Source organism: Vicugna pacos, chromosome 17, assembly GCF_048564905.1.
Source record: "Vicugna pacos chromosome 17, VicPac4, whole genome shotgun sequence".
NCBI lineage: Eukaryota > Metazoa > Chordata > Mammalia > Artiodactyla > Camelidae > Vicugna > Vicugna pacos.
The window spans coordinates 10961335-10979336 of record NC_133003.1 but is presented as its reverse complement, the minus strand read 5'-3'; the positions used below and the strand labels follow the sequence as shown (position 1 = coordinate 10979336).

Sequence of the window (18002 nt, the reverse complement as noted above, 5' to 3'; positions counted from 1 at the left end):
AAGTCCTTGTGAGCTCAGCTGCGGGGACCCTGGCTGCTGAGCAGAGATCTCAAACAACGATGCCTAAAGAAAGAAATTCTATTTTAGCTAAATGTTACCACTCTAAAAATTAGAAAATGTATCATAAAAGCTACCCCTCATCCTTCTTAGCAATCCCCTATTTAAACACGTTTGCTTTGAAAAAGGAACTCTGGCTGGGTCCTGGCAGATACGTTAGGGGAGGCAAAATGAAAACGAACATTAAGACTTTCACTTTTTCAGGCATGATTTTAACCCTCTGTTGTATCCATGAGGGCTCACTTAATATTCAGGACAACCATGAGGAGGTACGAAGAGAATGTGTGGCCACAGAAGAAGGTCTCCCAGCAAGGCCAGACCTCGCGATTAAAGTCGATGGAAAACTACGGGGCCACCCCAGCAGGGCCACTGTGGGCCTATACACCTCTCACGACGGCCCAGGTCACTTACCAGGTAAAGAACCACCAGTCGAGGTGCCTGCTGCAGACCGAGAATACAGAAAGGGCAGGAGAAGATGGTCATAAACACCAACTCTGTCCTCGTGACCAGTTGCAGAAATTAGGGCTATTAAACTGTCATGAGGATTTTCTCCCTATTGTGTTATCAATGTGTGTGTATAAAACACATATATTTCGTCTTTTCCTCTCTTATTCACTCACCATGTGACATAAGATGTGTTGACTTTATATCATAGTTTTAAGTACTGTTAATTCTACATCATTGTACTTAAGGCACAGGATATCAGGGAGAATAGTGAACATCACTCCAAGACCTCACCTCCTCTTCTAAGGGAAAGGTTAGTGTATTTTGGGTTGTTCATTGGATAGTTGTATCACATTACGTGGAATTATGACTTTGTTCTTGTCTTTATTTGGAGAGTAAGTATGGTTTTAAGGAGATGCCTATGGGTGCCAAGAAGACAAGGGGCAGAATCTGTGATGATTAATTTTACGTGTTGACGAGACACAGGATGCCCAGACGTTTGGCCAAACAGCACTCTGGGTGTGTCTGTGAGAGTTTCTAGATTAGCATCTGAATCAGTAGACTGAGTAAAGCAGATGGCCCTTCCCAATGTGGGTGGCCTTCAGCCAATCAACTGAAGACCTGAACAGAACAAAAAAGCCTGAGTAACAGGAACTCCCCCGCCTGACTGCCAGCCAGACGTTAGTCTTTTCTGGCCTCTGACTCAGATTGAAACATCAGCTCGCCCAGGTCTCCAGCTTGCCAACTGCAGATCTCAGGACTCCTCTGCCTCCATGATCACATGGCCCAATTACTTATAATCAATTTCTCTCTCTGTCTGCAACCATATACACACGTTATCTTACTGGTTCTGTTTCTCTGGAGAATCCTGACTCATACAAACGGGATCCATTATTTTCGCTTTGCAGAAAAAGAAAGTAAGCAGTTAAACTGCCAAGGTCACACGCCAGTGAGCAGGAGAGTTGGGCTTATGACAGGTTTATCTGATTCGAAAGCCTGTGTGCTCTGCACAACTTCTACCTCCTCAAGGAGGAAACGTTGAAAAGGCCACTTTGTTTAGTTTTTAATACTATTATCCTCACTTAATAAAACAGCAGTCTTGACACTGAACTGCAAGCATTAAGAATTCACTAGGACACATCCAACCCTAGGATCACAGAGGCAGGGCTCACACATATTATTACCAGCTAACCTCTTAATTAAGTCGAAAATGCAAACTGATACTGCTGGTGGCTTTATCTACGCTTTCTTGATCAAGTCTTACCTAAGTTAAGAATTAATCTTTGAAATAAAACTCCAGGCAACTATAAAATAAATTTCTGCCAGTGGGAGAAAAAAAAAAAGGTTATGACTTGGAAACCCAAGATAAATATTTAAGTACTGAATAAAACAGCAAAAACAACTCCACACCAACGTCTACAAATGGAGCATACGACCTGTTTTCTCCATTTCAACTCAGTCATGTTTATATAAACCTTATATTCTCCCTTTCTTTGGAGCAAAGGTTTTTGTATTGGAATAAAAAAATTACATTCAGAATTTTCTACTCCATTGTTTCCAACTAATAGAAAAAAATGAGCAAATCTTTTCCAAATGCAAAATTCAAGTCAATGATTCTGTATATTATCTATGAGACAGTATGTTGCATGTATGCATTTTAGAAAGAAGTGCTTTACAGAAAAATAAGGCCCAAATGGAGGGATTCTTGGGTTTATGGCTCATACATTAACCCACTCCTTGGATATTTCTCAATTTTTTTTGGTTTGTTCTTTAATTAGGTTTACTTATTTATTTTTTTTTTTTAGAGGAGGTACTGGGGATTGAACCCAGGACCTTGTGCATGTTAAGTACGTGCTCCACCACTTGAGCTATACCCTCTCTCCCCTTGGCTATTTCTCATTTTTAACCTCGAAGACTCTTCAATATCCATGAAGACACCGACAACAAAATCTCTATTTTTTTAAAGGCACAGAAAATGCCTAAACATCAGGGAAACAGCTCAGGAGACAGTGGGGCTCAAGGAGAGACAGGAAGCACACCTGTCACCTGCACGCTTCACTCTGCCCCCTTCTTTGCAATTCAACAATCACGTAGCCACTGTTCAAGGCACCTACTCTCTCCTCTTACTAGGTGACTTACTAGGTAACCTTATGTAAGTTATGCAAACTTCTTGTGCCTCAGTTTCTTCAGTATGGTGTTTTTGAGAGGATTCAATGAATTAATATCTGTCAAGTGCTTAGAATAGTGCCTGGCCCATTGTAAATACTATTAGTAGATCAATCCTGATGCCTGGCACCTTCTCTCAACACATCCATAAATCACCATTTTCATCCCAGAGAGACGAATTTGAGAACATCCATGGGATGTTTCCCAGGTGAGAGATATCTAGTGTCTATGGGAGACCCCATACCTGACTCACAATCTACCCTGGATTGAATGTGCTGCCCCAAAGGGGAACTAAACAGTATTAGACCAGATGTTTCACATGTAGGTCTCAACAGAACTGTAAACACAAACTAGTCTCTCCTTTAATGGAAGTGTGCAAATATTTCTGCAACGTGTGCACATAGTTGCAGTCAGCAATTAGCTCTAAGTGTGAAATCAGATAACACACAAGATAGTGACGTTCACCTGAAACAGTATTTTTTAATATCTGAATTTACAAGTTTTTTATGTGCCTTCCAAAAAGCTGTAGTTTGGAAAGAAACTGAGGAGACCATAAGAACCACAGAAAAAGAAAACATATTTTATAAATTTTTTTTAAACCAGTAACTCTCACTTGGCCAGTGGAAATGACTACAATTTTTGGAATTTAATGTTCTCTTCAACATCACTAAGTAAATACAATGAACAAAGACCTAGAGATGAGCAGCTCAAAGAGGAATTACATGTCAGCACTTTGGGGTGGGGAGCATTGCAATCACTGCTTCACATCTGCAAAGAGCAGAAAAGATTCAGGGACCAGGGGCCAAGCCCAGAACTAGAGCTTATCTTTCCAGGGCGTGAGAAGCCCTGACGTCCCGGCCCCCTTCCAAGCTCAGACCTCTGCCACCGGAAGGGAGGCCAACTGTGGGAAGCCCTGTGCCCAGCCCCACCTCCTGTACTGCTTCTGCTCCACTGGTCTGAGATGGGACCAGAGACAGGCAGGCAGCAAGCCACCTAGAGGAGGTGAAGGGCCTCGACCACCGGCCGCCAGTTCTTACGTGACTTGCAGAAATTGTCAAATCTCTCCATCTCACTGTTAAATGCATTCATTTCCTTATCCGTTAAAGAACACACAAAGCATAGACTTTGATAAAAACACATGATGAACACACTACTTGGATAGATGTAAATAAATAAAACACAACACGATTGTAACTGAGTTGGCTAAACTAGAAATGAGTAAGGTCTTCCCAACGCTGGGAAGGTAATAAACTTCAGACTCTCCAGATCCTTAAACAGCACTGTAGACAATTACTATGTGCAGTGGCCTTTTTCACTTCCCTCTGGTTTTGGTTACAAATTGGTATTTAATATTGAAGTTGTTTTAAAATAAACTTTTTCTCATTTGATCAGCTTTCCCACATTTAAATGAAGATATTTATGTATTTCTAAGTAAATACACCAGGATTCTGGAATTATAAAAGCCTTTAAAGATTATTTTACTTCTTTATTTTATAGGTAATAAAATGGAGGCACTGAGAGATTATGTGGTTTAAGCAGCTGAGCTGGAGTGACACCTCGTATCTCCAGCCTCACCCGGGGCCTGTGCTTCTGCCATTTCTCCATTCGTGATGCTGAACTGAAACTCTCAGTGCATCTTTCAGATCAGTACATGCTTGTCAAGAGTCTTCTAAGAACATAGCATTAAACCAGATGTTAATGATGCAGGTATGAGATTTTAAAAAGCTGGGTGGTAAAACTCAGACTATAAGCATGAACAAGGGGGGAAAGTAAAAGTTTGTGGCTGATACAAAGCAAAGAGTCAAACGCAAACAGAATTTTGATCTTGATCTTCGCAAATATCTTCCATGTTTTTTTCCCTCTCTGTCCCACCTTGGCACATTAATATTAAATCTACATGCAGCAAAATAAAAAGGCAGGAGAGGATGAGCAGTTTCCTTATCTTTTTAAAAAGTCTTCTGTGTAAAACAAGATTAACTTACCTCCACATCTGTCTGAAAGTTAAAAAGGTCTATTCTTTGCCAGTTGCTTCCATCCAGGGCTAAGATGTTCCAAGCCTGGGAGGTGGGAGGCATTGGGATGAAAAAGATACATTTATTGAGACCATTAAAGAAAGTCTTGATTCAAGCTTTGTATTACAAAATGTTTATTTTTGATAGACCTTAAGCTGATAATTAAATGTGGAAGGATGATAACACTGTGTTACATTAAGTGTAAAGGATGATATTTTAGTTTTTAGTTATCTACTTGAACTAAAACTCATCTTCATTCTATTAAAACTTGACATTCCTTGATTAAAAATATGGTTAATACTCTACCTTGGAAATCTGTGCACATCGGCACAAAGTTACTATATCCAAGAAGGAAAATATTCTAGGAAGAAAGGGAAAAAACACAAAAATGAGATGGTGTTAACATTTTAGAATGTTTATAACTTGAAAGATAAAATCTAATGCACCACCTGGATATTCCTAAATTTCTTCTAGATTCCTCAATTTGTAATACACAAGTACCCTATAATTTTTACATCACTACTGTGAAATATTAAATGTTTGCACATTCCAAAGCAAGTTTTAGACACACTACACAGATCCCCTTAAACCAGAACGCATCAAACTTTTATTTCCCTTGCTCTAAGACATGGACATGGGACGGGAAACCATAACTTATTCTAGTCAAAGACCAACTGTCTCATCTCCCAGGCACTGAGCCTGGTGGGAGCTAAATCTTTCTAATTCCCATGCCCATAACAGACAGTGCAAACCCCTCTTTGGTAGTAGATGTACCAGACAGGATCAGATGCCTGAGCCTCAAATGACATGGCCCAAAAAAGCTGATGCATTTGTTCACAAGGCAGAACGATGGAGCTTGTTAGTTGGCAAGGCCTCAAAGTGACCAGTCTCCTGAGCAAAAGCCAAGAAGCCACAGAAGACAGGAAAGATGGGAAGAAAGAAAAGCTGAGAGAAGCAAGCAGAAACTCGGCTGACATCAGTAGCTTTCCCAGTAGAAGCAACAGTTGTCAGCACGAAAGGGTCTGAGGGAGGCCCCGACATCCCGGCGGCGGAGATGCCCTGCTGATGACGGTGCAGTGGCGAAGAAGCCTGGTGCGCACCGCGGAAAGCAGAGCGGCTTCTCCGAGCGCGCAAGCGTGGGCGGGGCCGCGGTCAGGTCGGGGACAGCCGTGGGGTCTCGACCCCCACAGCCCTAGAAGTAAATACGAGAGTCTGGGTCTCCGTGTGTGGAAGCAGGGGGAAGGCGAGATGGCAAATAGCCACCTATGGAAGTTCTTCAAAATTCTTCAAAGGTAACCATCAGCGGTGAGTTGAAAATCCATGGGCTTGAAGAGGGAGAGAAGGTCCACAAAACATCGGAGCACTGTACCTACCCTAGGGTAAAGCAGCCTTAGGTACCGTTCTACACGATTAGAGTTTTTAGAGTTTTTGCATTTTCTGGATATATGCCCAGGAGTAGGATTGCTGGATCATATGGTGATTCTATTTTTTAGTTTTTTTAGGAACCTCCATACATAGTAATTGCACCAATTTACATTCCCATCAACAGTATAGAATTCCTGTCTAAAAAAATTTTTAATTGGCAAGACTAAATTGTAATGAGTAGGGATGCACATATAGGTGATGAGTCTATAAAGAAATGAAATACAGTGATAGCTGTAAGTCAAGATAGTGATTACTTCTGGACAGGGGACAAGTAGTTATGACTTGAATGGGACATGGAGGTGCTTCTTTGGTGACTGGCAAATTTTTATTTACCAACCTAGGTGGTGGCTACAAGGGTATTTGTCTAATATGTGTGTTTTATGTGGTCCTATAACTATATATTATACTTTATAATAAAAATAATTAATTTAAAAAATTAAAAATAATATATGGGTCAAAGAAGTAATAATGGAAATTGATAAATACTTGAAACTGAATAGTAAGAGAAACATTAAACTTCAAAATTTGTGAGATTCAACGAAAGTACAGCTTTGAGTTTATTGCCTAAAGAACATATCTAATATTGGATTAGAAGAATCAATATTGTTAAAATGGCCATACTACCCAAAGCAATCTACAGATTCAATGCAATCCCTATCAAATTACCCAGGACATTTTTAACAGAACTAGAACAAATAATCCTAAAATTTACATGGAATCACAAAACACCCAGAATTGCCAAAGCAATAAAGAAAATGAATGAAGCTGGAGGAATAAACCTCCCAGACTTCAGACAATACTACAGAGCTACAGTAATCAAAACACATGGTATTGGCATAAAAACAGACATATGGGTCAATGGAACAGAATAGTTAGCCCAGAAATAAACCCACAGACCTATGGTCAATTAATCTTCAACAAAAGAGGTAAGAATATACAATGGAGAAAAGACAGTCTCTTCAGCAAGTTGTGTTGGGAAAACTGGACAGCAGCATGTAAATCAATGAAGTTAGAACACTCCCTCACACCATACACAAAAATAAACTCAAAATGGCTTAAAGACTTAAATATAAGGCAAGACATGATAAATCTCCTAGAAGAAAACATAGGCAAAACATTCTCTGACATAAATCTTAGCAATGTTCTCCTAGGGCAGCCTATCCAGGCAATAGAAATAAAAGCAAAAATAAACAAATGAGACCTAATTAAACTTATAAGCTTTTGCATAGCAAAGGAAACCATAAGCAAAACAAAATGACAACCTACAGAATGGGAGAAAATATTTGCAAATGATGTAACTGACAAAGGCTTAATTTCCAGAATAAATAAACAGCTCATACAACTTAATAACAAACAAACAAAAAAAACCAAATCCAAAAACAGGCAGAAAACCTAAACAAGCAATTCTCCAAAGACATATAAATAGCCAACAGGCACATGAAAAAATGCTCAATATTGCTAACTATCAGAGAAATGCACATCAAAACTACAATGAGGTATCACCTCGCATCAGTCAGAATGGCCATCGTTCAAAAGTCCACAAACAATAAATGCTGGAGAGGCTGTGGAGAAAAAGGAACCCTCTCTTTCATTGCTGGTGGGAATGTAGTTTGGCACAGCCATTATGGAAAACAGTATAGAGATTCTTCAAAAAACTAAAACTAGACTTACCATATGATCTAGGAATCCCACTCCTGGGTATACATCTGGAGGAAACTCTAATGTGAAATGATACATGCACCCCATGTTCATAGCAGCACTATTTACAATAGCCAAGACATGGAAGCAACCTAAATGTCCATTGACAGATGACTGGATAAAGAAGTTGTGGTATATTTATACAATGGAATACTACTCAGCCATAAAAAAGGAATAAAATAATGCCATTTGTAGCAACATGGATAGCCCTGGAGAATGTCATTCTAAGTGAAGTAAGCCAGAAAGAGAAAGAAAAATACCATATGATATCACTCATACATGGAATCTAAAAAAAAGAAAGAAAGAAAGAAAAGGATACTATGAACTCATCTACAAAACAGAAACAGACTCTCAGACATAGTAAACAATCATGGTTACCAGGGAAAGGGGGTGGGAAGGGATAAATTTGGGAGTATGAGATCTGCAAATGTAAGCCACTATATATAAAAACAGATTTTAAAAAAACCCAAGTTTCTTCTGTATAGCACAGGGAACTATATTCAACACCTCATAATAACCTTCAATGAAAAAGAATATGAAAATAAGTATATGTATATGACTGGGACACTGTGTTGTACTCCAGAAGTTGACAAATTGTAACTGACTACTTCAATTAAAAAAAAAAGAACTTATCTAATATTAGATAAACATGCTGAAAAATAACAAGCTAAATGTGCAACTTATGAAAGTAGCTAAAGAAAACACAACTCAAAAAAGAAAAAAATGAGATTTAAAAAGCTATGAGTAGAAATTGTTAAAACAGGAAACAAAGAAAAATAGAAAATAAAACCAGTATCATGAAGCAGACAAGAAAAACAAGTGTTGGTGAGGATGTGGAGAAAAGGGGACCGCTCTGCACTGTTGGTGGGAATGTAAGTTAGTTAACCCACTACAGAGAACAATATGCAGGTTCCAGAAAAAATTAAAAAGAGAACTACCATATCATCCATCAATTCCACTCCTGGGTATATACCCAGAGGAGATGAAAACAGGATATCAAAGAGATATAAGCATGCCTGTGTTTTACTGCAGCATGATTTACAATAGCCAAGATATGGAAACAACTTAAGTGCCTGCCAACTGAAGAACAAATAAAGCTATGGTGTAAGTCAGACAGAGAAGGACAGACATTGTGCAATACCACTTACATACGGTATCTAAAGAAAGCCAAACTCATAAAAACTGAGTCAAATGGTGGTTACTACGGCCTGGAGGGGTGGGGAAACAGGAGAGATGCTGTGCCAGGGAACAAACTTGCAACTGGTAGATAAATAAGACCCAGAGATCTAATAGTCAGTATGGTGATTACAGATAACAATACTGCAGAATAAAACCAGACTTGCTATGGGACTAAATATTAATTATTCCCATCACAAAGAAATGGTAATTATGTGATGTGATAGGTGCTGCTATCATTACAATGGTAATCATTTTTCTATAAATGTACCAAATCAACAGTTGTACATCTTAAACTTACACAATATTACATGTCAAATATATATATATGTTTTTTAAAAACTGTTACAAGCACTGTAAAACTATTCTCCTCCTTTGATCCAGTAATTCTACCTCAGGAAGTTATCATAAAAAAAATAATACAGGGGCAGGGTATAGCTCAGTGGTAGAGTGCATGCTTGGTATGCATGAGGTCCTGGGTTCAACCCCCAACATCTCCTCTAAAAATAAACAAACCTACTTATCTCCCCCCACCACCAAAATAAAATAATTAATACAGTAATAAATAAATATTTTAAAAAATAATTTAAAAAAAGAAAAATATTTTAAAGTGGTTATTTCAGCCTTATCTTCAATTTTAAAAAGCAACAAAAAGGATAAGTAAATCATTACATATGAACTCCATGGAGTATTCAGCAGCGATTCAAGTGGTAATTACGAAGAGTATGTGGTAACAGGAGAAAGTAGTCATAAAATGTTAATTAGGGATAAGCTCAAAGGAAAATGCTGTTCCCTGCACTTCCAAAGAAGTGCAAATAAATATACACACAGGCCAAGAGCAGAAGGAAACTAAACTGTGCAAGATTGCCCAAATACAGCATGATTTTTCACAAGTGCTATTTCCTCTGCCTGGGATGTTCTCACACACACACACACACATCCATACACATAAGCCCACACAATATATATACATGCACATAAGTGTGCATTCACATATATAGTCATGTATATAAACACACATGCTCACTCAGTACACACACTCACATACACACATATATGCTAATGCGCACACTCTATGGGCATATAAACAGATATGCAGGTCAATGAAACATAATAAAGAGCACAGAAACAAAGCCAGTTACATACGGTCAATTAATTTATGACAGCAGAGCCAAGAATATACAATGGGGAAAGAATAGTCTCTTCAATAAATGGTGCTGGGAAAACTGGACAGCCGCATACAAATGAAACCCTGTCTTACACCATATGCAAAAAATTAACTTGAAATGGATAAAAGACTTAAATGTAAGACCTGAAACCATAAACATCTTGGAGATGATTTTTTTGGACTTGACACCAATAGAAAATGCAACAAAAGCAAAAATAGACAAGTGGGACTACATCAAACTAAAAAGCTTCTGCCTTGCAAAGGAAACCATCCACAAAATGAAAAGGTAATCTACTAAATGGGAGGAAATATTTGCAAATCATGTATCTGATAAGGCGGTAGTATCCAAAATATATAAAGAACTCATACAACTCAATAGCAAAAAAAAAAAATCACTAAAAAATGGGCAGAGGATCTGAACTGACATTTTCCCAAAGAAGACATACAAATGGCCAACATGAAAAGGTACTCAACATCAGTAATCATTAGAGAAATGCAAATCAAAACCACAGTGTGATATCACCTCACACCTACTGGAATGGCTATTATCAGAGAGACAAGAAATGTGGAAAAGGAAACTCTTGCATACTCCTGGTAGAAATGTAAATTGGTGCAGCCACTATGGAAAGCAGTATGGTCTTTCGTGAAAAACTTAAAAATAGAATTACCATATGACTCAGAAACTCTACTTCTGGGTCTCTGTCCGGAGAAAATAAAAACATAACCCAAAAGATTCATGCACTCTCATGTTCACTGCAGCACTATTTACAACAGCCAAGATATGGAAGCAACCTAGGTGTCCATCAATGGATGAATGGACAAAGAAAATGTGAAATAGAGATAGACAAAATATTCTTCAGCCACAAAAAAGAATGAAATCTTGCCATCCGTAACAACACAGAGGACCTTAAGGGCATTATTCTAAGTGAAGTAAGTCGCACAGAAAAAGACAAATACCACGTGATCTCACTCATATGTGGAGTCCTGAAAAAATAAAACAAAAATGGAGCTGACAATTCCAGGGAACAGACTGGTGGTTGCCAGTAGGGGTGGGCAGTGAGCAAAATGGGTGGAGGGGGTCAAAAGGGACAAAATTCCAGGTATAAAATAATAAGTTACAGGGATGTAATATACAGCATGGTGATTATAATTAATAATACTGTATTGCATATTTAAAAGTTGCTGAGAGTAAATCTTAAAAGTTCTTATCACAAGAAAAAAGTTTTTTTAACTACGTATGTTGACAGGTGTTAACTAATTGTGGTAATCATTTTGTAATATGTACAAATATTGAATCATTACATTGTACACCTGAAACTAATAAAATGTCCTATGCCATGTATCTCAATTTTTTAACATGCTAGATTCACTGTGTTATGCAGCATAAAACCCAGGACAAACACCAGAAATTGCAAAATGCTTAAAGGACCTACAAGCACACCTAAGAGGGAGAGAACATGGACTTGAACTTAGGAAAAGCCTTAGGCTGAGCCAGGTGAAAGGAGGGCTGAGCAGAAGGCAGGCACTCTCGAGAAGCAGCATGAACACAGGAGAGAGCAAATAAGAGAATGACATTTTCAGGGACTGGAAGTAAATCAGAGTTGCCAGACTTTACAAGGAAGCTCGACAAGAATGAGAGATGAGAAAGAGTAAGAGACAACATGTGGACTCTTGTGGGAGAACAATTTAAGTCGTAACGATTTAAGTGGAGTTCTCACCAGAGGAAGGGTGTGAAGCAGGAGAGAGGCAAAATCAGTAGGAAGCAGAAAATCATAATAATAATCATAGTGAATGAAATATTAGCTGTAATCATTAAAACCCCAAATCACCCTCTCGTCAATATTTTTAAATTGAGACACTATTTGGAAAATTGGATTAAAAAATATATAAGATATAGTAGTACTAAACACAAGAAAGAGAAAGAAAACAACGCCTACAAATCAGTAAGGAACAACCCAATAGGCAAGAAACATACACTCGCGTCTAACAGAGGAGGAAATAAATACATGTGACTGATAAACTAACGAACAGACACTCAACATTACTAGCATTCAGGGAAATTCAAATCAAGAGCACACTGAGACGCTGTTCTACACTTTATACATGTAACAACACTAAATACTGAAACGGAATGACTCAACTGAGTCTCTTATCCATTGTCTGTTTGAATGTAAACTGTTAAGACCTCTTCGGAAAACCAATTAAGTATTACTATATAAAGTTAAACGTTTGTATACCCTATGACCCCCCAGCAAATCCACTCCTAGGGAAACTCTTGTCAGTTTGTATCATGAGATATCTACAAGGCTGTTCACAGCAGCACTGCTTTTATTAATAAGACATTGGAAACTAAAGTTCTCATCAAGTGGTGAGGATATAGCTCAAGAGTTAGTGTACATGCTTAGCATGCACGAGGTCCTGGGTTCAATCCCCAGTACTTCCTCTAAATAAATAAACCTCAATTACCTCCCCCCACCAAAAAAAATTTTTTTAAGGTATCATCAAAAGAAGGATCAACATGTGAATTTTGGTACAGTCACAAGAGAATACTATACAGCAGTAAAAATGAATGAGTAACAGCCAAATGGGGCAACATGGGTCACTCTTAGTAACATAATTTTGAATGAAAACCTTGCCTCAGAAGACATACTTTTATGTATAAAGTTAATAAGCAAAAGTAAACATTATGTTTTTCAGTCAAATATATTTAAGATTTAAAAAATTTAAAGAAAGGAATCAAACACAAAGTTCTTGACAGTATGAACTTGATGATGGGGAGAAGGGAGGGCAACGCATGGGTCAGTGACAATGTGTATCACTAAGAATGATCAGTGATCCAAATCTGTAATCTCATTAAACTCCAGTTTAAAAAAAAAAAGCTGGAGTAATCATCCCTGAATATATTCCTTGGTATATACAGCCCTGTATGTATATCTTTGCAAATATACCTGTTAGTAAATTCCTAGAAATGGAATTTGTATGTGCATTTAGCATTTTGAACATTTTTCTCCAGGGGCCCCAAAGAATGGCTACAACAGTTTTTTTCCCAACTCTAAAGTGCCCTAGAGTGTCTGTCTCCTACCCCACTGCCAAAACCTGGTATTGTCAACACTTTGGGTTTTGTCAGTCAGATAAGTAATATCCCATTATTTTGATTTATATTGAAACATGGACCTGATTGAGCATCTTTTTATACATTTATTGGCCATTTATATTTCTTCCTTTGTTCAGACCCTCTTCTAACTGTTTTTCTAACAGTTAATCCACTTCATTCTTAATTTTTAAGGTTTTGTGTGTGTGTGTTATGCTGAAGAAGACAGCCCTTGCTCACAATGTGCATCCTAATTATTTCACTTACCAGTATGCTGTTTATCTTCAGTATGGTATATTTTGCCATATTTTATTATTCATAGACTCAAATTTACCAGTCTTTTCTGTGGTAAGTACTGAATCCACAGCTTTTTAATTAACAGGTCTCTAACAAGACTTTCCAGGAAAAAAAGCTCTGGAGTAGAATGTACTGGTTCCATCCTTCCCATCTGTGGAACTCTACTGGTGTTTCATGTAGATTTAAAAATCCAAAAGCATCATCAGAGTTTTAAGTATAACCCCAACCTAGACGGAGGAAAATCTGCTTCTGCCATGATTTGGACATAGATGCCAGCCCTAAAATAGTACATGATACTGGAGTAATGAAAAGGAAGGGCCTTTAAGCTTCTGCAACTGATTTCAACACACATGAATTTGGTCCTCTATTGCCTCATGCAAGGTAAGCAACAACAAAAACGAACAAACCAAAAAAACTCTTGAACAAAAAAGAAGAATCTGCATACATGCTTAAACCTGAACTTGCAGCAGGTATCCCCCAAAGTGCAGCTTACCTGTTAGGCTGCCTTGGAATATATGAATCTATAGATACAGACATAGATATATATGCATATGGCATCCCAGACAGCAGGGGGTGCAGGTACCAGTCCTTGAAAAGTCCATGGAGTGCTGAAACCAACCAGCAGGCAACAGCACCCACTCAACGATGCCACGAACAGGAATGAGCCCTTAACTGCACTGCTCCCCAAGGCCCCCACCGATTATTACACTAAGCACTGGGCTGTAACTTAATGATTGCAACAAAAGCCACAATTTTCACTCATGGAACTGGCTTACAGATTTTAGAAAAGGAAAATCTGAAAATTCATGTGCTGGTCATTTTATAATATTCCTTAGCAAACTAATAATATTGACAAATTATGTGTAATTGTGTAGTTGATTCCATTTGCCCAGAATTAACTAGGCTCGGCTCTCCTGTCTGGGGCAATGAAACCTTCCTTCAGCCAGCCAACAAACACTAGCATTTCTTAATTCTCCCAGGTATCTATATACATTTTAAAAGGAAAGAAAATTAGTTTGCAAAAATATGTCTAATAAGAGGTTTCTTTCATTATTATTTATTACTAATAAGAGCTTTGTCTTCTCACAATGTTTTAAAATATTTACTGCACGTAGCACTGCCTATCTCCTATGAAGCTGTCTACATGTATTTTCACTTCATCACTAACACGTGAGAGCAACAAAAACAGAAGTAAAAACTTACGGCCAAACAAATTAATACTAAAATTTATAATCTGAGTTGTAGACCAATATTCATTCACATAAGACTTCTTTTCTCAAAAGAGGAAGGATTCCTTCCAAGAGACTGCCTTTTTATAATACAAAATGATTATCAGTTGTCGTAATACCACCACAGCTCTGCTTAAGCCCGAGTAGTTGTCAGTTTCATGTCAGATGGTAGCATGCAATTTCCATTAAGATTGAATTAGTGCAAGTTGTTGAAATGAAGCATTGGGCTATGTTAACTTACTAAATAACCAGGTTCTTCACTGAGATACGGTCAGCAGGAGCACATGTTAAGATCAACATCAGGAGAGCTTGCTTTTACCAGTTGTTCGAATTAAAACTGACTGTGCTGTCAAACAGCATTTATTAAGCATTCAGACATCCAAAATTGATACTAATTAATAATAGTAAGAGCTAACACTTACTTAGCACTTATTAAATGCCAGGTACTCTCGGAGCTAGCAACAACTACATTAGGCAACAGCTACTACTATTCCCACTTTACGGATGTGGAAAATTAAGGCCCAGAGAGTTAAGCCACTTTGAAGTCACACAACTAGTAAATGGGGACAGCTGAAATCTCCAGCAAGTCTGGGCACAAATGCAATACAGACAAGAACAATGAGGACCAACATATGCAAGGACAACTCACCTGACTGACAGATGTCTAGAGCACAACAAACTAAATATTCCCACTGTTACAAACATCGTGTAACTGACTCCCCAGAAAGAGAAAAATTATAAGCCATCTGTTGAACTGTGTGAGAGGGAGAACTTGAGTACCTTTAACTTATGAGTGAAAGCTGGGTAGAAAAAGCAAAATTGTAAAAGCTTATTAAGAACCAACTAAAAATGGGGGGCAGGTAGAAAGAACCTGCAGATTAATAATAGTGAGTAGTCTTTAAACTAGCTATAAGATAATCAGATGGAAATAAAAAAACCTCACAGATTTCTCTGAGTGAATTCAAAGTGATAGAAAGAGATGAAAAGCAGCACATAATTCCAGATTACGCTTGTTAATGGTTCCAGGGGGTAAGCTGAGGCTTTAGTCGATGTGATCAGTTATGGAAGCTAGTAGAGAATTTTAGAGACGGTAACAGAGGCAGTAAAAAATGGCAGAAGAGAAAATGACTTTGACTGCAAGCAAATAAGATTTTCATAAAGTCAAAGAACTGACATGCACTGATGAGTAAGGCTGAAAGTGAACAGGAATCCAGTGAGAGCAGGAACCGTCTGCTCTGTCACAGCGAAGTCCACAATATGAAGTAAAAATGCAAGCCAAGGTCAGACTGAAAAGTACGAAGGCATCCTTTCACTTAGCAAAACCAATCAGTACTTAAGCTCTACGCGGCGGAGTCTTCACTGTGGAATTAACTGACAATGAAGATGTCTGCTTTGGTAACCTGGCTCAAACCCTTCTTCAAATTTTTGTTTAAGAAGGGTAGCCAGGCAACGGGAGAGCTACTGTTACTGAGAATAGAAAGTGTGAGAGTAAGATGGCAGAAATGATCAAAAGGCCAACAAAAATTAAAATACCTTGGTTGGCTACAGTTAGTTTTAAGACTAAGAGTCACAGAAGACCCTTGGTAGCAGTACTTCAAATGCCCCTTACACATGCCTAAGTAAGACCAGAAGTGGGAATGCAAATCTATGAACAGACATGTTATGAACATTTGCTCTCAAATGACAATTCTTTTGGAAAAAATGATCTATGTGCCTCAGCATGATTCAAAAACTAATTCTAGGATTTTTGAAAGCTAGGTCCATTGAAGATCTTTAAAAGAACTAAAATTTCTAAAACAATAGGTCAGAAATCACACTAGCACATAGAAGACACATATGTTCATAGCAGCACTATTTACAATAGCCAAGATGTGAAAACAACCCAAATGTCCATCAACAGATGACTGGATAAAGAAGTGGTATATTTATACAATGGAATACTACTCAGCCACAAAAGAGGATAAAAAATGCCATTTGCAGCAACATGGATGGACCTGGAGATGGTCATTTCAAGTGAAGTAAGCAAGAAAGAGAAAGAAAAATGTCATATGATATTGCTTATACGTGGAATCTGAAAGAAAAAAAGATACAAATGAACCACTTATTATTTATAACTCAGATGATTGATTTCTTGAATACGTGTAAGCACATCTGACTGTCCTTTATGATTGGATGACTGCATTCTGTTGATTCCTATTTTGTGGTTGGCTTTATTCCTTTGATAACTATGTAAGTTTACAAAGCTATAGCTCTAAACTGTTCTCAGAAACAATGAACAGTACATATATGTAAATGGTTTTATCTCTCAATGAGTTGCTCTTCCTAGAATAAACATTGTTTCCCCCCCAAAATAAAATTAAATTAAATTTTTAAAAAACACCTCAAAAAAAAAAAAAAAAGAGAGAGAGAAATCACACTAGCACAGAAAGTGATATAATTCCACACCCCTCTGCTTTTTTGGGCAATAGATACAGCACCATGGCTGAGTACAGTAAAAGCTGACCCTACCGGAAGGGGAAAATATTAAGCCAGCAGCCTTGGGTCACAAACAGCAGCAGTATTCACAAGAAGGGTGGAGTGTAATCAGCCTCCAGTGCTGGACGACTAATAAGGGTCAGCCTGAAACTGGTTATGAGTCCCCAGAGTAAACGTGACAGATTCATATTATAGTTTGATGTCTGTGCTAGAAAAGTGTTCAGACCCAGAATGAAACACTGCCCAGTTCTGGGAAACACCCTTCCCTCTGTAGTCCGCTGTGGACCGCATCCCCTACAGCTTGTTGTAAGTTCGCCTAGCCCAGCCGTACTGGTTCTAACAGATTACTGTGCTTGATCCAGAGCTTGTCAGTTTATGCAATAAACGTATCATTCCTTCCTTGTTACCACTATAAAATGGTCTAAAATGCCAAAGAACATTCTCTCTTAGCCAAACAAATGTTTATCTTATTGAGATAAAGTATGATTGCTCCATTTTTCATATGATCTGGTCATGAGTTAAATTTTCTTTTTTATTAACTGAGTAGAACGAGGTTGTGACAACAGACAACAGTGTCAAACACCAGCTAATGACTAGTGAAACACCAACTTGAAGCCCCGAAATGTGATCGCCACCACAAAGAAGTGAAGTCTCACCCCATTCCTGACTCAAGAACAAAAGTCTAACATACTCAGTGAGCAAAGGTGAGCAACCCATGGCATTTGCAGAGCAACTCTGATGGACTCTGATACGTAATCAACACA

General features: G+C 38.1%; 1 protein-coding gene across 12 annotated transcripts in view; it reads right to left on the bottom strand.

The window, feature by feature from the left end:
* FBXL2 (F-box and leucine rich repeat protein 2) overlaps nucleotides 1-18002 on the bottom strand; it is a 67793-nt gene that overhangs the window by 37575 nt on the left and 12216 nt on the right. For 9 of the 12 annotated variants that reach the window (XR_012060511.1, XR_012060512.1, XR_012060513.1 and 6 more), the window contains exons 3-5: nucleotides 4986-5040; nucleotides 4650-4724; nucleotides 469-498 (exon numbers count right to left, since the gene is read on the bottom strand). Coding sequence is in view for 6 of the 12 variants with exons in the window: in XM_072940949.1 (XP_072797050.1) it covers nucleotides 469-498; nucleotides 4650-4724; nucleotides 4986-5040 (160 nt within the window). In the remaining 6 variants the exon portion in view is untranslated. The remainder of the gene's footprint in view (nucleotides 1-468; nucleotides 499-4649; nucleotides 4725-4985; nucleotides 5041-18002) is intronic. The other 3 variants (XM_072940950.1, XM_072940951.1, XM_006200619.3) reach the window with 1 other exon arrangement.